A 24,351-nucleotide genomic window follows, 5' to 3' on the forward strand; every position below is an offset into this window, starting at 1 on the left:
CTCACATTTGGCTGTGGGCTACCCTGTAGTAGCACCATGCTCCAGATACTTTTTTTAATATGAGATTAATATTCTTCTCCAGGCTTTTATCTCATATCTTGATCATTTGGCAACAAAAAGTAAACAGCACTTAGGCTGCTGGCACATTAGCACTACTTTGTAGTCCAGTCTCATTATTTCCTTATTTTCTGTTGTCTGCTCATCCATCCAGCAATCTCAGTACAAGAAAAGAAGGTTACTCTTTTTACTGCAGAGTATTAATACTGATTTGTTCAATGCAGTCAAATCATCAATGAGATATCCAACTGTTTCAAATATTAATTTTTACACATTTAATCAAATGTTCTTCACACACATTTTTGCATATAACACATAACCTCTGTGCTATGCCTAAACATTTATCTTGGATTATAGTGACATAATGTGGGGGGGGTAATATTTACAGGGCTTCAAATATATAAATATCTCTAATCCCAGGACTAACCAGTAAGACCTCCAAACACTGTTCTGTAACAACTTTTACTCACTTGAAGTGCTTGAAATATGAATGTCAGTTTAATTTCTCCATGTTTTTCAATGAGTAATCATAATGTGAGTTTTCAGAAAAAGTCATGTCTTTTAAAAAAAGCCCCTGAAGCTACTTATCACTATAAAAATAAGCTTTTGTGCTGATGCATTCTCTCTGAAAAAAACGTCTAAAACATCTTTTTTATGGAATAACTAATTACTATGAGGTGGGGAAAAGGACAGATATAGAGCTCAGTGGGAAAAGAACTTTAATGGAAACAGTTGAAAAAGAAGGAAAACTCAAGTCGGTATCTGACACTTTCTTCTTCTCCATAACTGATTTAGGGGTCTCTGAGGAAAAGCTCAATTGAATATATATGTTGTTTTCTCCCCTCAATATAAAAATCCTATGAAATCAGTGTTTTGAGCTCTGGAGTCTTTTCAACAAAGTCAGTATGATCACATTAGGTCCCCAAGAGACAGGTCAGTAGAAATCCTGAATCATATCTAAGTGCTGTTGTAGTTCCTCCTTAAAAGCAGTTGCAAACAACAAGTTGCTATACAAAAGGATATTTTACGAGAGGGGAAGGCAAAGTTTCAGATCAGTCAAAAGAGTATTTGAAAAGGATGCAGCTAAATTCTTAAAAGCTCTCTAACATTAGCTTTATTTCAAACACGCACAAAGTTCAATGTCAGCGCTGTCTAGCCAATAAATCAAATTGGTAGACGAGACTTGTTTGGACTAGCAATGAAAAGTTAGAAGGGATTCTCCAAGAAAGCCACAAAGCAGCTCATTTAAGGTCAATTTAACGGTATTATTCTGTTTTTCTTCCAGCCCCGACATAAGATTTCAGTACCTCAAAGGAAATTGTAAGAGTATCTATTTGCATTCCCCCAAGGTGATTGGCAGTTCAACACCAATTAGTTCAAAATTACACTGTTACTAGTGTGCAATAAAAACAACACCTTTCATCTTTCTTACATAGGTAAGGATACCTTCAGAGCCAATAACTTTGATCAAGTAAGTATTTTTGATCCTACCCCACCCGTCTCTTTGGATTCAGGAAAACTAATAGCTGAAGGCAACTTTTTTCTTTTAATATAAAAAAGTCCCAGCTTTATTCTTCGACTGTAGGAGTGATGTGGGTACTGAAATATAATACACTGGAAACAAACATTTTCCCAAAGCCCAGTATCTCTTCAATAGATAAAAATACTAGGGTAGATAACACAATCAAACTTTCCCCTCCCTCCTCCTCCAATTTTCAGTTAGACACTGCAGACACCTGAGGAGGAAGAAAATTAGTTCCCACAAAGAAGATCTACAGTTTCACAGTTAGATTTATTTTCAAATATGAAGAGCTTTACAGTCATCAAGTATCGCTTAAGCCCCTGCTCTGGTCCTCCTCAGTTTTAATAAAAATTGAACTCTTTGGTTATATATATAAGTCAAGTATATATTTCAGAACACTTCACTGCAAACCTGCCCAGCAGGGTTACTTTAGCACATATATTTCCACCACCAACACTGTGGAAGAGTTGCAATAGCCATGGCAGGGGAAATGTGTAGCCAGATTATATCTGCTGTGATACAGCAACAAAGAGACTTACACAGTTTCTGTGTTAAGACACAGATTATGGCCTCTTAACATCACAGCACTAGATTTACTGATGTAATTAGCACCACCTTCATTTGTACACATTTTTTAAAAATGCAATAAACATGGTAGGCACGAGCCTTCATAGTCTGGCAATAATCATGTCTATTTTTCTGGCATAATTTGTACGCATTAGAAAGACTTCTAGAAGAGAAGATGAAGCTTTCCATGCTTGCCATTTTAAGTGAGAACCATGCTTAAATTTACTTAACTACTCACAAAAATCCTGCAGAGTATCTTCTTGCACATCTATTGGCCCCAACCTACGTGCTATCTCCTAGTTTAGATTTTCATTTACTTTTCAGCTTAAGTCCATTAATTTTCTCTGTACACCAAACGATGGTTTCTCAAGCATTCCTTCAGGTGGGGGTGCCAATGCCATTTCCTCAGCATGGGAAACAGAGGAACTCAGCCCCCTCTCCTGTCACAGGACATTTAAGCCCCCACATCTTTCACCGCTGAGCAGTAGGCTGGTGAGTGCTCCCTGGACCATGGGTGGGTTGTTGTTCCACTTTTCACTGAATACCAACCCATGTGCTGAAAGAGAATCCAGTCTTTCACTAGCAGCTGGGGAGCCACTTGCACACGTCCTAAATCCAGACCCATTTAGCAGACACCTTCACACAGACTAGGTCCACCCCACGAGTGATATTAAACTGCAATATGAACAACTGTTGCACAGACTTCTGCACAGAAAAACAGTAGAAAAGCATCACCTAAATAATCACATTCCCTACCTGAACAGCAGAACCTGCCCTGTGCTACTTCCAATTGATACTTGAATAACCATCGGGTCATTTTTTTGTCGTACACAAACACAATCACCATGACAACATAAAATACTTCATAACAAATATCTTACAGTTCCCAGATAACATCAAACACACAGAATAATCATAATTACCCTATCACAGCTTCAAAGACATTCACTGCATGCACCTTTTTGTCTGCCTGTATGTGACTGCACATATAAACACGTGTAATAGTATAGAAACCTGGGCTTCCAAAAAAGCAAAGGTGAATGTTACTTTTAAACTGAAACAATGGCTGATTTTAGCACAAAGAAATCATTAAATCTCCAGAAATTTTAAACACTGGAATAAAGATGACCACCATGACGTCTGCTATCAAAGGTACTTTCCCTCACCAAGCAACTTTGAAAGGAGTCTTATTGAGTCCTCAAAGAAGGAAGGATTGAGATATATGACAGAAGACTGAAAAGTAGGAGAGAAAAAGTAGGAAATTAAGAAAATTAAGACTAAAATAAGTCATAAGACAGCACAACAACGGGTTTGTCATGACATGAATATTCTTTGGTTTTCCAACCTGAAAAAATTGTGGATGGATGGCTTATCTGTGCAGTTAAAAGCAAGTCAGAAGATCTGCACATGATTTCCAGGTTTATAGAACCAATACATTTTCCATAATTGGTACCTGCCATGTTGCAATACTCTTTCTCTTGGAAGCCAAAGCTTCATACTGTTTTTTAAATACTTCCAAACAGAAAAACCTTATTAAGAAATGCAAGACTGTAATATTAAATACAAGAAGTCTATATTTTTATAATTATGTATTTTAATTATTTATTAATATAATTATTCGAAGTATTAAATTCATCAAATAGCTCCTAGAGTATAAAAGACTGCTCTGATTTTTAATGGATTTTTGCCTTAGATTCTGAATAACAATGAACTGAAACACAAAAAACCCTCCAAATTGAAAACAAAATGCACATTGTAGGAAGTGGAATCTTTTGCTTATAGAAGTTACTGGTTCTTCAGACAAGGCTAAAATTGAGTCATTTACCAAGCCAAGATATTTTGCAGTAACAGTTGTGGGTCTGGTCACTGCTCAGTTGCTTACTCAGAACATTCACACATTAGAGCTGATGAACATGTTAAAAACAAACCCAAAGGGAACCACACACATAAGGGCCAATCTTGAACAACCCAGTGAGCAATGAAACACACACATATAATGCTTTCTACACACTAAGATGTCAAAATTTTGGATTTTAAGAGAAAACAGTGAGACCAATGCTCCTGAGCAGAACCACTCTACCCTACATACTGCATCTGGAGCAGAATCACAAGCATACCATACATACCATTAAGCTTCCTCTGAATTGCTTCTTCCTCCAAAGTGATGATATACATCTGCTCATCTAGGTCTTCCAGGATCTGTATTTGGAAACACAAACATGAACGGAGTATCAGAGGTACTTTTTTTCCTGACTGCACTAATATAATCAGGTTCACTTTGCTCCAGTAACCTATATTTTAAATATAGAGTCTACACTTTACAATACTGACACAATGAGAACTTCACAGAAACATTATTCCATTCTGCCACAGATCTGTTTCTTTACTGCAAGTAAACTTCCTGTTCAGTTTTTATTTACGTTCAGTTTCAGTCTAAAGAGATGGAACAGTATATCTGACCTACCCTCAAATCATATCAACCCTCACACTTGATTTAAACAAAAATAACTGCAGACTTCGAAAAAGGATATTAAAAAGTTAACTTTTCACAGAAGCCAGTATTTCAAGCAAATATAAACTGCTATTGGAAGCTAAAACCAAATAAATTAAGTCTGTCTACCTTACTATCAGGTGCTTTGAGATTAAAATTTATGGATAGCAAAACAGTACATATTATCTTTGTATTTCCAGGATTGAACTGACCAATGAAAAGGAATGCAAGACCTAAGTGCACCCAAATTTTAGTAACTATGAACAAGGAAATGCAATAGCCAATCACTAGAGCACTTGTACGTGGTACAAACTTCTCACATCCCTCACAGCACTCAGTATGTGAACAGAAGAATATCTGTGCATAAAAAGTTCTTTGCTATGCCAACCACCCACATTTCACCCATCTAAGTGTACTCCCAGGTACCCTTCCTGTTATACAGCCTTTGTTTGCTCTTGGATCCTTTGCTCCTGAACTCAGAACAAGCCCACACTTTTCAGGTATTTGTAAAACACAGTAGGGAATACTGGCAATGAATAATACTAGTAGCATTGATAAAAATTGAAAAATCAGAGGAAGTTTGTATTATTATAAGAAAAACTTTCTGGGGAAAAAAAAAACAGGCTCTTGTGCTATATAAAAAATTTCAAATGAGTACACAAGTCATGGCTATAGAAACTCTGATCACCTGAAGTCAGAATTCCATAGAAGTGCAAGCATGCTAAAAGAAAGTACCCAAATGCCATTCTACCTTGGCACAGGTTGCACAGGAGGACAGAATTGTGTGGCACTTACTGTCGGCTTCACCAGCAACTGACCCATTACTGTAAACATCCGAGAGAGTCCCACTGGCGTGCACACTGTGGGGGAAGAGAGAGTATGCAAAACAGTCACTTGTAAGAAAAAGACCAATTTTTTATTGGACACTCACTGTGCTATTCCACACATAACCATTTTTTGGTTTTGAAAAGAACTGCAAGAGCTTCAAGGTCCAAAGGTGAAGTTTTAAGTACATTGCAATCATATGATTTTTGAACAAGACGAGCATCTCTCCCCTTCAAGAGCTGAACTGTGATTTTTTTCTTTCGGCAACAAGGAACATCATATTATCAGATATCTTAAAACTTTCTCAACTAATTATTTATTCAAAGCATGTGGCACCAGAGGATATGTCTACACTAGTAAATTCAGCAGTGCCAGGATACATTCCGGGGCTTTAAGAATGGATTGCCCACACCAGTATTTTGCTAGAACTATCCCTGGCATGATTTGCCCTGAGCCAATTAGCACATTCTCAAACAATTCTCAGTGCAGTTCTGGAGTTCATGCAGCCCAGGAACCATTATCATGAGGCAATACATACACAGACACCTTCTGCCAACTGCAATATCCTGAATGGAATGACACTGGCTGGCCACTGCACTGGAGAACATCTCAGGTCCATTACAACTATTAGCACAGGTATAGCTGCAAGGTCAAGAGATCCCAAAGCCACTTTGCTCTGAAAGTCATCCTGCAACTTCAGTTGGTAACAGGCTCAGCTGCCAGATTTTAAGCTACTTGCTAAGAAATAACAATGGGTCCTTTCCGATCCTAGCCTGTGATGGTTTCCAGGAACACTGCATATATGCTTCTTGGGAGAAAGGTTCAATGTGCTAATAGAAAATTATTATTAAAAAGTAACAGTTTAGGGAGAACAGCTTTCAAATACTGAAACCTGTAGGAGATGAAGGAATTCGTAACAGCACAGAGGAGGTTATATATTTATAGTTTCCATTATAATAAAAGAGTTGTCAAAAAAAAAAAAAGGAGAAGCACACAAGATTTTATAGTGAGGATTACAATTATTTTTATTAACTAGTGCTTCACTGTAACTTCTATGTATCACAGGAAAAACACAAGATATTCAAAACTCTAACTTAAGCCAGTCTTCCTTTACTGCAGAGGAAGCCTGCAGGAAAAGGAGAAAAGAGAGAGGAAGCAATGCTCCAAATCACCGCTGCAATAGGCTTTACTCAAACACTGCTGCAGCAACTAAAGCTGAAGATCTACAGGAGCTCCACTCCAGCAGCTGACTCACTGCTGTTATGCTGCCCTTTCAGCTACACATATCTAACAGCTTTTGGAGGGCCTTAAATAACCTCAGTGATTTGCTTGTACAAGACACATGTAACTCTTCCAAAAACTGGCATTTAATCACAACAATTTTGGTGAACTGGTTTACAACAACCCCAGAACACAGGCAGTGTTTTCAGCTCTGCTAAAACAAAACTACAGGGCAGATGCAGAAGTTTTGTAAACCAACTTCCCATTATTAGTACCTCTTGTGAATCACACTCTGGAACAGGCTGCACCAGACACCAAGAACCACAGTGTTTTACCTCTCCCAGCTTCCTCCAAAGTGGATTTGGGAATCTGCACACCCAGAGAACCTAGGGAGATTCACCAAGGTCTCTTTCATAGACAGATCTGCTTAGTATTAGGGACATTTCAGATTATCATTCCCCACCCTTTCTCCACAGTGGCAGCCCTGGGTTAGTTCTGAACGTATCAAGCTTGGAGAAGGGATGACACCATGACAGTCTAGAAAGGGATATGTTCTGTCCCTCTCAGTAGTTTTCTAGAAAGCATTCAGGGATGGGGTTGAGATTATAAGTGGGATTTGGAGCCTTCCATAATGTTTCTTATTCCCCTAAACACGGAAGACTCAACTCTGGCTAAGACCAGTTGATATAAAGTTGGGGGTTTCATTGCATTTGTTTTAAATGCAATTGCATAACTGACCTGCAGACTGGCCAGATACCAGCTCTGTGATTATGAAACCTGACTGCACCATCTTCCAACTCCTGTCTACACAGCAACATTTTCAATTACAAAAGGAAGAAAGGTAGTTTACTGAATATAGGACAAAGTGTTCCAAAATAATTTTCTCACCATATCGCCAACCTCCTGCAGACATTTCATTTAAAAGTTGTGCTTTTCTTTGCAGAATGGAGTTCCTATTTTTCACCTACCTACTTTAACAAGTTATAAGTTAAAATTGTTTTGGGTGAGGTCTGAAGTTGCTCAAAACCCAGAAATGTAAGGTACCATTTGTTTAAACTTCAGAGCCCAAACCTAACAGATTTACATCTGAATTTAAACTTACTAGGAAAAGGAAAAAAAAAAAATCAAACAACTTTCACAATCAAAAAATTTTCTTTAATCGTGAAAAAAACCCTACTACTAAAAAAAAAATCCCCCAACCCACACAAAACCCCCCCAACATTAAATTGGTTCATCTTTTGGAATAATCAGGAAAATACTTACACAGAAGTAACAAGCATCCCATCAGTGATATACAGGAATATAAATATGGGAGGTAGAATTCCCAGAGGTCTGTAAAGAAAACATTGAGCACAGCCTTAGCTTATTATACAGGCTACTTATGTCACAGAATTTAACAGAGAAATGGCACTGACTGAATGAACAGAGATTCTTTACAAGCTGTGCAATACTCACATAGCATTTACTAAAAATATACTTAACTGGAAACACCCATTTCTGTAATTAAAATTAAATTAGTGTTACAATTCTTCTGCATTCCATACCATATAAAGACTCCATACTGGCAGCATCATTGTCTATGAGTGCTGAAGCCACCCATACGATTCCAAGGATAAGCAGTGCAAGAAGGATGAGCATTACAAGGGTTTCCAAAATGCGTGCTCTGATGCCCTGTGGGCAGAAGAGGGGAGAGGAAGGAAAGAACACAGTCAAGAAGTTTGAATCAGATATTTTTAAATATAAGAAAATTACAAAGAAATAGCAGATCGTTCTTCCTAAATACATACTCACATTTTATCATGTAGACAAAAGTATAACATGTAATGCACATTTAAAAGGCAGTGCATAAAAAAAGGAAGTACTTATGGTTTTATAGTGTCCAGATTGAGTTTTCCCCCTTAAACCCATAGAAAAACGTTTTAAATTGCATATGCCTTACAGTTCTCATTAATCTCATTATTCCATAAAGTACTCTTTATACCATATGATTTTGCTCGAGCATTTTTAAAAGATGGATTACTTTCCTAATACTTTCAGCAAAGAAAGTGGATTAGCAAATTTTTATCTATGATTCCAATCAAGGGAATGGAAAGCCAATTATGGCAAATAGCCAAATGGCCCGGCAAGCATTAAACCCTGCGCAGGTACAATGCACCAATTTCCTTAAAATACATTCTGCAGCTGCAGCTGCACCAGTCAGTCTTCAGAGCCCTCCAGCGCACAGCCGGGGTACTGCTGGCTCCGGGCTCCCGCTGCAGCCACTGTTCCCATCATTCCCATCATCCCTGCGTGCCTCGTGAAACACAACACAAATCACTCCTCCACAAAGTGACAGACCACAGCATTTGCTCCAGTCTAAACATGTAACAACGCTCTAATAGTTGCTCTAATAGTTGAGTCTTAGAGTTGCAAATATAACTATACCAACACATAAAATCATACCTATTTTTTGCTGGTGTTTTTATCACTAATTTAACTAATTTTGAGTAATAGAGCAATTTGGACACTTTCTTCAGGCATCCTGGCCTATGAAGGGACCATTAGACTGATGTTCAAATAACAATTTTACTTTTATTTTTCTTTGTTTGCCAGTACACTGCTCCACAAGCAAACCCAACTCTTGTTTCTCACACAGGTTCACACCAACTTGGGGATATTTCACTGCAAAGACTATGTGGTAGTTAAAAGCAGAAAATTCATTTTACTTCGTTGTTTGTCTATTTTTGTCACCTCTTCCCTCACTGCTTAACTAACAGGGTAATCTTTACATGGCATTTACCCTGAAAATTACGTTCCCTACATAATCACAACAATCAACCATGAACAAGGACCTCAGGCATCCTGACCATGAGCACTGATGACTTGTAGCACACCACTTCCTCTCCTCCACCAGGCCTCTGCAGAACAGCTAAGGTGGCACAAAGGAAAATAGATAAAAAGAGACCTTCACAAAATTCCCCTTAAGAATAAAGTGGACAGATGAAGTCCAAATCCATAAACAATCTCAAACAACTAAGTTTCAGATTAAAGTAGCATAGGATAGGATACAGTTTTACTCCTAAAATGTATTTTGCATGTAAGAAAAGGAGCTTTGAGGTTGTTAAAAGTTGTAAAAATGTTATTTTTGTAGTGTTCAAAAACCAGCTTTCAGTCTTCCATGAATTATTTTGAAGGTGAGCATCAAAGGCAAATACATGTGTAAAGTTTTGAACTTGAGTAATAAATTACCAGGAAACAAACAGATTACAGTCTAAGTACTGAGCACTGATAGAGAGCCTTTACTTTACAGCAGAAGGCAAAGGACTAAAGAAAACCCAAAACTTTCATGGATACATGCACGGAGATCTACTTCAGGCTTTCCAAGACAATAAATATAAATCTGTTGTCTAGGTTCCTGAAGGCCTCAGCCACAGAAACTGGATTCCTTTCTTCCCTTCTATGAGACACATGCACAAATCTCAGCTTCTCTGACTTCAATTGTCACAGCAGCAGATTCTTCTGGACAAACCTGGAAAATATTTCATTTTATATAGTGACCTGAGCACCAAATCCTCCTCCCTTGGATTGTCAAAATAGACAAAGAAGAAATACACTACTATGGAGACAGTCAATGTAAATAACACTTTTTCATACTGCAGGTGTTCTCTAAAGACAGGTAAGATTAGGACGATACAAGTAACACTCACTCTCAAAAAAAGGAATGACCACAGCAAGTACCCAGAGCTAACCATTGCTTTTGGCCACAAGTACCATTGGCACAAACCCTAGAAAAAGCCAGTTAGCTACCCAGTGAGCCTTCCCCATTTTTTTGTTTCCATGCTAGTTTGATCAGTCTTTGATTCCTGGAAAATTGAATCAATCTCCTTCTCAGTAGTTACATGTATCTCCACATGTGTGATACACCAACAATACTGCAGTCTCATGTGTGTATTGAAAAGCAGGACTGACAGCTCACTCCAAAGCAGGACATTGTTTATATTACAGCACATACACACCAGGAATCACACACTGATGATCATTTTAAAACAGTAAAATAGTAATATTTTTAGGAACTTCAGTGAAATTAGATAGAAATATTCTGTCAGACAGCAATGAATACCTGGTAACGGTCAAGGATTTAAAAAAAAAAAAAAAGACACTTAAGGCATATAGGTACTTAACCTCAATTAGGCACCCATAAGACTGTGCCCTATGAAAACATTAATGTTCCAGGCACATTAGTTCATACTTACACACACTAGTGTATCTGCCAAACAGCTGCAATTTGTAAAGAACGAAAAGTTACAGAAGTTTCCCCCCGAGCATACACTCACATGGAGAAAACCTCTGGAGAATCACAGAAGGGCTGAGGTTGGCAAGGACCTCGGGAGGTCACCTGGTCCACATGAAACAGGGCCTCCTAGCACTGGATGCCCAGGACAGCGTCCACGTGTTTTTTGAGTACCTCCAAGTTTGAAGACTCAAAAACCTCCCTGGACAACCTGTGCCAGTGCTCAGGCACCCTCACATTACAAACTAGTGAGAAATGAGCCTTAGACACCCTTACTACTTCTTATTTCTGCTGAGGGTAGTTTTATTTATTCCAGTGAAAAATCCATAGCTTGAACATTGTCATTAGTAACATCACTAATTTAAAAGCTGGGCAAAAATCTATACTCCTGACTTTGAGAAAGATACAGGTAAATACAAGCAGTGTTGCATTTTATTTCAATAAAGCAAAACTATTCAAATAAACCTTGAAATTCACTGGGTTTTATTTTTTTCCTGAGCAAAAACCTCTTCCCTGACATTTTGGTTTTGGTTTAACATTTCTTCTTTGAGTCACTTCGCTTCCCTCACACAGTCCCACTATATTACCCAGATTTCTTAGACAAACCAAACATCCTGGCACATCAAAAAGAAATTCACAAAACACACAAAATGTAATTGAGCTTGAACTTTAAAATTAAATTGGTAATTGAAATACATTAAGGTTTTCATACTTTCACTGCTATACACTAAGAATATTGCTGTGACTTCAGCTTATATTTGTGTGGGAAAGAAATAAGGGAAGCTGAAAGACCTAGAAAAAATTTATTCCTTTCCAAAAATCCTCGTCTAGAATAAAGCCTGGGATTAGAAAGATTATTTGCCACTCAAAGAGTTTCAGATTATCCATAAGGCAAAAGCCACTTCTGAAAGTCAATTCCCTGTTGTCCCTGAGCAGAAGTCTAGCATCATACAGGCCAACCTGACACATAAAATGGGTCTCTTGTGGAAGATGGAAAAACAAAAAATATGGCGAACAAAAACTTTTGGAAGCAAATTACTATAATCCAATAGAAATTGTAATTAAACTGGTTAGCAAGGAAATTGGGAAAAAGGACTGATAGATTATACTCTCATCGCTCCTCCCCACTCCCCTTTCTTCTAAACTTCAAAGTTTCACAGTACATTTTCAAAATCCTCCTAGTTCTTTAACGTGAGCACTTAACAAAGTGAAGTATTTTATTAAAGGAAAGATGTTTAACACATCAATCCCAGTTGACTGGAACTTGCCAAAAGCCCAGTAACATCTGTCATCTTCTCTATACACTAATGGGGGGAAAGTGGGGGGAAAAAAAAAAAAAGAGCATTTGAAGCTCTCAAGGTCTGACTACAAATAAAAGCTTTCCTACGAACACATTCTATGCATCTTGTGGTTTGTACAGACACCTGACTTTCAGACTTATAATTCTTTAAAATTCAATTGTCAAGACATTCAGTAGTCTTTAGTTTAATCCTGAGCTACTTATGCTGCCTGGAGCACCAAGCCTAGGGGTTCGTGTTTCCAGAAAAACCTAATTTTAGCAGGAATGGTTTTAATTATTCTAGAAGTGTTCCGACAAATTTTTAATTGCTACTCTGGAAGGTGTCATCAAAATCTTACCATGTTTCTTTCCTATTATGATTAACACAGATAAGTCATCCTGGATGAAAAATAGCCAAAAGATATTAAAAACCAGTACACAGCCAAAAAAGGAAATCCTTCAGCTGCAAAGGCCAATGAAGTACAAGTGGCAACAACAATCTTGAAGGGGTAACAGATGTCATACAAGAAATTCAGAAAGCAAAATTACTAAGGAAACCATCTCTCCTTCATCAGTACATTTGTGTTAAAGGATGACTATTATGCCACTTACAACACAGTAAGACTTTTCCTGCTGTGTGTGTTCACACATAATACTTAAGAGACTGGTTTTACTTTGGAAGGGAACATGTGCAGTGATAGTTTCTTACAACTTTTCAATAAGGAAAAGGAAGAGCTCTTGATAATGGAGACAGTAACGCTGGGCATTTTTCTTCCCATTTGAAATTCTGTGACTACTTTAAATTATATAAATGTGTATATATATATATATGTATTATATATTATATATTTATATATATTATATAAATGTATATATTTTGTATATATACAAAATGCTTTGCCATTAAGCTGGCATGGGTAACAAGTGAAGACCTTCCTCTGGACACTGGCTGTCCACAAAGTTTCAGACATCTCACACAGCCAGTGATTAGCACAGGGATCTTTCCTGACCACAGTGACTTACAAGGACAGCACTCAGGCAAGAAACATCCTGACTGCTCCTCTCTCCATTAAGAGACTCAAGTTAACTCTGGAAAGTTTAAAAGGAAATCTCTGACAATTGCCATTCTAGCAAGGCTACGGTAAAACATGCACCACATTCCAGGAAATTCACTGTGGAAGATACCATTACCTTCCAAGCAGTGACACAACTCTGTGCCAGAAACTCACAAGTTATTTTTTGGGGAAAAAAAAATGAAAGCAGTCAAGCCATTTTTTGCCAATTTTTGCTCTGCCAGTTGTGATTAGGAACACAAATATTCTTCAGAAATTTAAGCCTAGTTTTTAATGCTTCCTAATGCTTTATGAATTTTAACACATATGTACAAATATTTACCAAGAGTTCCTTTGTTTTAATGCTGATTGAATAAATAACTGATTAAAAATAATTGAATGATTAAAAACTTTCAACATGTTATTTTCTCTTTCTGTAAGAGGCTAAATTCCTGGTAAAATCAAAGAGCTACAGCCCCACCCTTACCTCAAGAAAAAGCATTTCTTTGCTGGAACATTACCTGGCTATAGTGATTTTGGTGAACATATTATTAGCTCCTATAAAATGGACATTTTTGGAGCTAAACTGCCAATGTGGGACATGGAATAGCTTTTGTTAATTCCGTATTTTAATTTGGTTGCAAATTGTGCAGAAAAAAAAAAAAAAACAAAAAAAACTATTATCAATGAAGTAAAAATTACATGTTACACACAAAACCAGAGAGCCCTAACTAGGTTTCTATGGTGCTGAATATTTGAACACAGTTCTGCTTGGACATCTTGACCTCTTGCAAGGTAGGTAAACATCACTTTTTACACCATGCCCTGACCCATGGGGAAAGCCTGGGAAACATTTCTGCAGTCATGGCACATTTAAAGTACACATGAAGCCCATTGTTTTCATGTGACAGTAAGGAGTCTTAGTAACCTCAAGATTTGTTCAGTGCAAGGCTGACTGCAACAAACATGCACACAAACATCTGCAGGAAAAATGGAGGCACTAGAAAAGTGAGAATTACAGTGGGTATGAGGTTGGGGATGTTATATATTAAGATCAATTACAATTTTAGCATGAGACACCCCCTCTTTCTCAATTTGGGGGCATTAGTGAAGAGATGAGCATCAAGCATTCCACCCATTTCCACCAAACTTGGAGCAATCTGGTTCCAACCTATTCAAGGCAGTGCAGAAAGACATTTTTTAATAAGCAAAGGAGACCCATTTTGCATCAGGTAACATGAAACACTACATTAAGCACACAGATATTTAGTTATGGGGTCATTACCTTATGAGACTATACAAATTCCTGAGTCAAACCCAGAAGCTGTAGTTTTAAGAGAACTCAGTTCTTTAAAAAAACATAGATGCTAATGACTCAGGACCCTCACAGAGTGAGTTAAGAAAATTTTAATCAAGAAATAATATATTCAGGCATCAGATTCAAGTAATCAGAAAAAATGTTTCCTTGTCCATAAAAGAACCAAATACTTCAGGCTGTAACCAGAACCAACTGTGTCTTCTCCCACACCACATCTTCCCTCACAGAATCCTTCCAGCCTGTGGGAATGTTAAGATTAAAATGAGCACTTTTCATCACAACACAATACACATATTTTAAAGTTTATATTTATTTTCCACACAATACAAACAGTAAAAAATCAGTCATAAAACATTCCCAGAAACTTTCAGCTGATGTCTGTGTTAGTATATTTTCTCAAATGGTTTCACAGTGGTTACCATTCTGCCAATGGAGTGAGAGGAGGCAGCTAAAATCATTTAACTGTATAGAAGTTAACAGTAACACAGTGTAAATAACAAAATCCAGAAATTTCAAAGAGAAACTAAGAACTGGAGAGAGAAAAAACAAATGAAAGTTAAAGGAACTTGATGGGAAAAAAACATAATTAATTCTTTGGTACTGGCCAAAGAGATGTACCAATAAGTATTAGACCTATGCCTGCAGAGTTGGAAATGAAGGACCAAAATACCTCAACTTGAGGTCAAGAAAAAGATGTCTTTATTTAGTAGCCTGGTGAAAAGGACATCTATCCAGGATGCAGTACACCCACTGGACTGACTCCTCTGCCAAAGAAAACTTAGGCTCTCCTTCAAAGTCCCAGAGGAGTATCAAACCCCAGTGTTATAGTATATTTTGGGGTCCATATCCATCAAACTTTCCTGTTGACACCACTGCACAGACATAACTCAGTGAAATAACCTAAGAACCAAGATGGACTCCTTGCAGACTTGTATCCTTGCGACTCGGATAGAAAACAGGTTTTTCCTCACTTTTTTCCCTAGGACTTATTTAATTATCCAATAGAACAGGGATTCCAGTGAGAATGATAATGTGGGATTCATTTATTGCCTAGCAATTAAGGCACTGTTTCAAATACATGGATTAAAATTATTTAAGGAAAGAGCATACCCCGGCTCTTCCACATCTAGGTATCATTCTTGTAGATTTAACACAGAAATAGTACATTAGAAACATTATTCCTTCCAAATTTTGTAACAGAATATATAAAAATTTCTGAAAATAAGGAAAAGCTGGACAGACTAGCAAAGCAAATGCAAACACACACTTGCTGGAATAAAATAATTACAGTCTACAGCTGTCAGATGTACACAACTACCCTGCTGCAGCCCATCCTAAAAAGGACAGATGCAGATCTACTGACACACAACCCAAACCTTTGGGGGAGAAGGGAAAGAAGAAATGAAAGGGTAACACTGTAAAATGATGACTGTCCCAAGGTCACCCTTTCCCCCACAAGTTTGCTCTGCTGTTCCATTCTCTAGCCCAGCCCTCACTAATGGAGCTCTCAGATGCTCCATTCCTTCCACCTACCAAGTTTCCCAGACTTTCCAAAGCCACCTGCAACAACAGCACGGGAGCTGTGGGATTTCTGACACTATGAGTCTCCCTCTAATCACTTACTTTTGGATCAGAAAGAATCTTTCCTGGTGGACTGGCGTGATAGGAAGATAAACACAAATTTTCCAACATCTATGTAGCTTGGCAGAGGATTAAGATAAGTAATGCAAAAGTATAATGAAAGACTTGGAATTCGTGATTATACTTCTGGCAGAAAGAAACCCTGAAGACAGCTACCAAAAGCAAATGACATGTAGAAGCACACAGGTCACTTTTAAAGTTCTAAAATGAAGAAAAATAATAGAAAAATAAAATAAAAAATTAAATTAAATTCAAAAAACCCTGAGGTCATGTCTGTTACTAACCCCCTGATAGGGTGAATAAGATAAGAAGAAAAGACACTTCTAGGAATTAGTCAAAGCACCAGAAAGTTGGAAGTTTCTATTAATAAGCTGGGAAACCCTTCTAAAAGCTACATCAGGGAAAAAAAAAAAAAGGTCAGGAGAAACTCATTGGTTCTCCCTCCTCCTTTGCTTTGTAAATTAAGTTGTGGTCTGCCCCACAAATCCTTACTACAGATGCATTAGCTCCTTCCTTGTGTTGTCAATTCAAAATAAGTAATTCTTAATACAGAACAATCCTTAATGTGGAGTATTTCTAGTAATACTAAATAAATAATACAGACTAAAGGTCTAAGTATCACGTGGTTATCAGTATTAATAAAAGCCTGTTGCTTTTAGAAAGGGAATCAAAAGTGGTGTTTGCCTAGTAAAGTCACATTTAATAAAAGGAACTCTATTAGAAAAATGTTTAATGACTTTCTACAATTAGGACACTTATATTAAACCTCTCCACTATCAATATAAAACTATGTGGAAATTTTCTTCTCTGTGAATTAAAATTCTAATTATATTACATCTGTAAAGTATTTTTAAATTTTTATATAAATTAACAGAAACACATGAATAGACTTACAACAGAGACAAAGTTTTTGCTTGTCCTGAACTGTCAGTGCTTGATGTTAATGAAGACTTAAATGAAGACACAGACTAATGTAAAAGTATTCAAATACTCAAATCTTAATTAAGAGATTTCTCATGCATAAACCAGCCATTTTTATAAAACAAATCACATTCTTCAAAGAGGAGATCAATTTAATGTTTCCTACCATCTAATAAGAGAAACTCAAACACTGAGATGGGAAGATGCTCATATTGCCTCTTGAAGCTTTTAACTCAGACATCTCAAATCCTTGAGGCACCTACCTGCCTTTTTCCATTGACTAAGAAAGGGGCCTTCTAGATCCCCTGAATTACAGTCATTTCAGGGATCCTGCATGTGTGAATACTTCCCTTGCAAAGGATGGCAAACTTTTCTAGTTTAAATTAAACAGTTACATTAATTTTATTATAAACTGAAAATAAATAAAAAAAGAAGAAATACATCTCAGGCTTTTTAGACACACATCTGTCATCTACCACAAACAGAAGGGTCTATGGAGGGCATTAAGAATGCTCCATCCAAATAAAATTTAAAAACTACTCACTTCTGCCTAAAAAGAAGTGTCTTAGGGAAAAAGTCTTTTAGAACACAGTGCTTCAGTTACATCAATAATAAATGAAGATACTCAAGCATAGCATTGGGAGCTGTTCCATCTGCACACTTTACAAGTAGTAGAAGTATTTAACGTGTCTATTTTTGCTCATGCAGAACTCCGCAAGTTATCCTAAAACCAAATAAAAACTGTAACAGAAAAAACCCCACTCAGTTTATTCACTAAGAGAGTAGCAGAGAAAATTATTCACATCTCATTCCATTTGCAGGCTTCCAGCTACACCTTAAGGCTTTCAGCAAAGAACTGTGGAAATTCTAGAAAGCATCAACACGCTACATACAGCACAAATGTGCAAGTTCAGGACGACGTGGGCGTGGGGAAGGCACAAAAGTTCAGCAATGCATCTCATTCCTGGCTCAGATGGGGTGGAATAACTAATGCTCCAGTGCTAGCTTCCAAAACTGAGCAGTTTTACAGACGACTCTACCTACTCATAATGTGTCACCTAATGCAGTTTCTCACAGTGTGCTGGAGAAGTTGTGGTCAGAAAACCACAGTTCAAAAGAACACATAATTTTCTTTGAGCAGTATTTTTATCCCAATATTACTAACAGTCCTTGGTTCATCTTGTTACTCTAAAAATTTCCACAGCTCAAACACGTGAAAACGTTGCAAGAACACAGATTAACCTGACACATTTTGATTTTCTATCTACATATATGATTTTCTATCTCATCCAGCATTATAGAGTTGGTCAAAAAAAGTAACTATAACCTAAACCCCACATACTGTGGCAGAAAAGCTGAAGCACTGTTCAGCTAACGACGTGGCAGCGAGGCAGGCAGTCCAGAAAAGCTACCCCAAATAAACTCTACCATTAGCTTATCTCCTGGTAGCCTATTTTTTTGTAACTTACACTGAGGCCTCTTTAAATGAAGTACATTCTAATTTATGGAAGCAACCTACTGACATTTAACTACTTCAATGAAACGGAGCACAGATCACATCTCATCACATCTTGATCCAATGTGTGCAGCAACCAGCATCCACTTATTTCCCCCTCAGCTGTCCCCAGGTACAGAACTGTTACATATATTCAACAAACCACAGATCTCCTTATGCTAAAATAAAAAAGACAGATTTTTGCATATAATGTCTCCAACTGACTTAAGCAAGAAATCTTATAAAACCTTATGAAATATTTTACATACTTACAAAAACAAATTCTTAGTAAGCCATTATTCCTCATCAGACAAGTTTTTCTCTCTTGGCCACTGATTCTTGAATTTCTTTTTATTTCACTCTCATTGACACATGGTGTGGCCTTAAGCTGATGAATACGTGCATGTTATTTATCTGTCCTGCACAGTCTTGGATCCTAAATGTCTAAATACAGACAGTTAGGTCAAAAAAACCTTATGCATACTGAAGTTGAGGTTTTGAATTATAAAAATTAATACAACCAGCATTTCCAACCTCTGTTGACCTACCTGTAGTAATTTCCATGTTCTTACTGTGTGTAATGCAAATTTGTCTTACACTCTTTGTGAAAGGACAGAAAACAGACTTCACTGCAATACTTTTTACAGATAAAGGTATTTTCATCTCACATGAATCTACAGTAGAGTTACATGCTCCTGTCACAAGTTTGCAAAAGCAAGCTACACACTCACAAAACTCTTTTAAGACAAATTTGCTGATATATATCTGTAAAAGAAGAATTTATTTTTCCTCTGCAGAACTGCAAATGAAGGACCCGGTAGTGTAGCTATAATTTTAACACATTTTTGGAGTTTAGTGTAGACACTTATCAATGTGACATGCTAACAAGTATAGTAAACTTTCTCATCCTCCCTTTCCTGCCATTTTATAGGGTCTTCTCAAATTTAATATTAGATGGGCCTCTACAATACAAATTACAAACCCAATCTACATTTAGCCATGTACACAGCATTTCTGAGACTTCGGTGGAAGCAGGAAGCACATGAAGGTTCAGGATATGGACCATCCTTAATGCAAGATTTACCATTAAATACAGTCCTTAACTCTGCACCTTACATCTTACAGATTATGTTATGGGTTTGTGCAAATGTCAGCTAAGTATTTTTCTATTTTAATAGGGAGAGGAAAAAACCCTGAACAAGCTGCTTGCCAAATCAGAATCCCAGAATAATCAGGATCTGCTTCTAAACAACAACAAACTCTAATAAATTTTAAGTGGTGTCATTTTAAAGGACTTCAGTTTAAAAACTGGATTTCATATCTGAACTTGAGATGTTAGCTTATGTCAAAAATACAAACCCAAACAGCTGCCTTTGATGTGACTGATTAAACAACTTTTGTCTCTGGTATCACTAATGGAATGAGTAAATGGGTTGTAATATAATGTATAATAATTCAGTTACATACTAGTAAACATTTCATACAGATCAGAGCACTAAAGTCTCAGTTCATGCTGAATGATTTTATAGACAAATAAATATGAGCTTAAATGCCAAATAAACATCCACTGTTAACAGGGCACCTCAAGACTCTTTGGGGAACCATCACACACAGTGGCCCGTGGGTATTGCAGCCAGAGGGACATGCAAGCATAAAGCACAGTTAAATGCTGTTTGCAAACAGGGTTCAAGATCATGCACTCTCCAAATCCCCCTTCCAGCAAAATCAAGGTAAATTTCAAAAACTGACTGGTTTTAATTAGAGATAATTTCATATTGGAAAAGAATTCCAGACCACTTATTTGCCAGTAGTTTGCCATAAAGGAACACTTTCTTTCCATGGAAAACTGCTTGAAATAAGTAAAAAAGGTTCTGAAAGTAAATACTTCAAAATTAACTCTAAATATACTTCCTACATTGGCTTTGCCACATCCTGAAAATATATTTTACAGTGTTCTACACCTATAGTTGTACCAGAGTTTTACTGGTACAAATAACAAAGCTGCTGGAAAAATACAGAAATTAGAATTTCCATACACACCAAGAAAAAAATTCAGCAGGTTCACTGTTCACTGTACTTATTACTGTGTTTAGTTATTTAGAGTTGCAAATACAATGCATTGCAACCTAATACATCAGACACTGAAGCTTAGTTCAGTCTTATTTCGTGGTGACATGAATAGGAAAAGTCATTGCTACGGATAGAGTGGATCAAATCAACTACTGAGGAAATGGAAGACATACACACACTGGGGTTGCTCAGTAAACTAAAAATAACTTACTTTTACAGCAAAAAAGCAGCTTCAAAAAATGTTAATAATGGTATTTCTGCAAAGCTTCAATCTTTCACCCTCTCCCCAAATAAGTAATTTTACTTGTAAAACATATTTTTAAAAGTCAGGCTCCAGTGAAAGGGGTGAAGGGAAGAAATCTGTCTTAAGAGCAAAAACCACTGCATTTCACATTTGGAAAGGAACCTACACCCCACATTTTACTTGCACAGGCTGAGCTGCCGCTGCTAACTCAGGCAGGACTTTGCAGCCACCACAGCCAAATCTTTATACAGTAGCAAGCACTACACAATAAATGTTCTGAACACTGGCCCAGCTCACCTGCCTTCAGCGTATGAATAAACTGCTACATTTTTAAGTGGTGTTTTTATTAAAATAAACTCAATGAGGATTTGGGAAGAGTTATCAAGGAAAGGCAAGCAGATGGAGAGACTAGCTGACACATAACAATAGCTGGTGAAATATTACTCTTATTTTCTGTAATAAACACCAAGATCAAAACATTACGCAAGTTAAATTTCCTTGAAAGGTTCCCAGCAGGAGTTTTCCTTTTTGTTTGTGCAGTACGCGATTTCCTCTCACCCACAAAAAACATACCAAGAATGTGCATGTGCCACTAACACTAAGCAGCACTTCCTTAATCACTCATTTCCAACAATTTATGGATGATCAGTGGCAAAAACGAGCAAAAATAATGAAAGCATGCAATGAAAGCTCATTGAGACAAACCGGCTTGGACTTCCTACTCATTTCTGTGTCTCTTTAAGATGGGGATCTGATACAAATTAGCCACTGGGAAAAAAGTCATCTGGTCATAAAATACAGTACAGGGTCACTTTTATGTAAGTTTGCCAAAAGGGACATAAACCAGGACAATTTCAAACTGTGACACAGGATAGAAGTATATTAAAAAAATCTTTGTTCCTCCTCCATTGTGCTGTCATGTTGCTCAGCTTTATAGACATTCTGAGCACCAGCTCTGGCCTCTTCGCTTCCACCTGGTCTACCTAATTAATTAAGCAAGGAAGTTACCTCAAATTTTTGTACTATTTGTTTTTACTATCATGCACTTCTTTTGATGTTCCAGGAGTTAACCTCTTAATCCACAGACTTTGTGTGTTGTGTTCTGAACATTTTGGGATGTCTGGATAATTTGGATAATTGGTCAGGATGTTGCTGTCGCTCATGTTAAACTTTATGCTATGACTTCAAGTTCAAAGATCAGTATTAAGGTAAAATACTTCATAAAGCCTTTTTAAAACTCTACACTTGTGATTATACGATACCCAGTTATTCCAGTTTGTCACAGTGGTTAGGTTGCACTATTTGTATTTTCTTACAAGGAAATTACTCTTAAACATCTTTACCTTTGTCAACTTCAAATACATACAAATTTCTGTTGAAGTTACATCAAGAGAAAGCATATTTTAAAGGTCAAGAAAAGGTATAGCAATTATCTCCTCAAAAATGATTGCCTCCTTCACACAGCAGCACACATGTAATTTTCTGTGCAGTCTGTTATTCACACATGGAAACATCAGCACTGTGACCTACAGATGCTCAGCTGCAAATATCACATTTTTTCTTTTTGGAGGGAATGATAAAGAATGAGGTTAATTCTGACACAAAGAAACACAGCTGACATCTTTGCTTCATAACTACTACAGAATCTGAGCACATCACTGACGAAGAACTGAAAGGTTATCTAAACAAGGAACATAACTTTATGCACAGACTATACAAAGGAAGACAAGGAGAACATAGAAAGATATGAAACTGCTTTTAATACTGATGCAGGAGATCAAAGTTACATCAGGTACTCCAATAGCTCAGTTAATGCACTGGCTAAGGGGTAATGTATCACTGCGACCTTCAATTACTTCAGTAGTTTTGAAAAACTAAATTCACATATGTGCACAAAAATACACGTGTCCATACACACATATATGCACATACATGTCTGTATATCATACACCTTCAATATTGGTTTTCTAATTATTGTTCTGATATCAGAAATCTGCAACTGCCATTAAATGGAAATAAACTAGAGCAAAGAGCAGCACTTAAGGTCTTTAAAAGGGCATGGTCAACCTCCCTAGGCCCAAAATGCCCTTTTTGAATTAACATAGTGGTTTTTTATTAAAAACTAGGCAAGGAATCAGTCTGAATTTCAGGAGAGCACTGCATCCGTCCATGGCGAGTGTCTAATTTCCGAATTTCTCTCCTCTGCACAATATGCAAGCCCTTGGTTGTTTTAAACTGTTGCCCTGGGGAATTAAACTGAGTCTACAAGGGGGGCCATGTGCCATTTAGAAAGTATACTAGCAGCCAAGAAAAAAAACCTTAGCAAATTGGAAGATGGTTAATCAAACCCATTCTGATTCAGGAAACTCAAACAGTTAAGGGAGCAAGGCTACAATACAGGAACATGGAAAGAAAGGTTATACAAAGCTTTAACAGCAACCTATGAGCTATTTGAAATATCATAGCTTGCAAAAAAGTCACATTACAGTCAGTGCATAAAATCAGCTCTTATAGTACAGTCTATGATAAACACTCAAACAGATGGCTAAAAACTTTGGGGGTTAGGTCCATATGTGATAATAACTAAAATTACTGTTGCTATTTAATCTGAACAAAGACATCCATTAAAAAGTAAAAAAATCTGTTCCATTTCAGAAATGAACCTCTTTTAATGATTCATTTTCAGAACTTTTATCAAAATCCAGCCAGTAATTCATACGTGAACACGTTCAAATAGACATCTCCACTGTGCACACCTAAATCTCAAATGACCTATGTAGTCATTATAACGAAGGTAATTCAATGACAAATCCAAGATGACTTGCATAAAAGCTTCCATGGCAGCAGCCATCTTATCCAAATTTTGAGCTGAGTTGGGTATCTAGAATCAACTGCTTTTACAACTCCCAACTGAAAGATTAAAGATTACATATCCATGCCAAATCTCTTTACTGAATGTCTTTACACTTACAGTAGCTTGCTCTTCTCTTAAATGCTGCAAGTTTTGCCAAATGTATGAAATGTTCTTTTAAATTGAGACCACTGAAATCTTGATTTTTCCAGCGAACAGTAATAGCATTTGAACAATGTTTTATCTCTCTGGTCTATTAGTTTGATGTGATGGATGACAAAATACAACATTTTTTTAAATTTACACAAAATAATTTGTTAAAGTAACAGAATTCTACAAAGCAATCATGGTCTCAAAATATTATCTGAAAAGAGGTAAGAAATATAACAAAAATCTACAGGAAGTAAAATAAGATGGGAAATACCCTTCCTTCACAGATTCTAGAACTGAAAAGCCTACATGTAATCCTGAGTTTGATTAATCATAAATTTTCCCAGATTCTAACCACCCAATTATGTGATGTAATA

The 24,351-nt window shown here is 36.9% G+C and overlaps 1 protein-coding gene across 2 annotated transcripts in view; it reads right to left on the minus strand.

Annotated features, from left to right (window-relative positions):
- The window catches only part of LMBR1 (limb development membrane protein 1), a 65,880-nt gene that overhangs the window by 13,829 nt on the left and 27,700 nt on the right, over nt 1-24,351 (minus strand). For both annotated transcript variants that reach the window (XM_018084952.3, XM_025896358.2), the window contains 4 exons: nt 8,228-8,354; nt 7,947-8,015; nt 5,433-5,497; nt 4,273-4,345 (listed from right to left, as the gene is read on the minus strand). In XM_018084952.3, coding sequence (XP_017940441.1) covers nt 4,273-4,345; nt 5,433-5,497; nt 7,947-8,015; nt 8,228-8,354 — 334 coding nt within the window. The remainder of the gene's footprint in view (nt 1-4,272; nt 4,346-5,432; nt 5,498-7,946; nt 8,016-8,227; nt 8,355-24,351) is intronic.

This window comes from Manacus vitellinus, unplaced genomic scaffold (assembly GCF_001715985.3).
Source record: "Manacus vitellinus isolate BGI_N305 unplaced genomic scaffold, ASM171598v3 scaffold_79_pilon, whole genome shotgun sequence".
In the NCBI taxonomy this organism is placed as follows: Eukaryota; Metazoa; Chordata; class Aves; order Passeriformes; family Pipridae; genus Manacus; species Manacus vitellinus.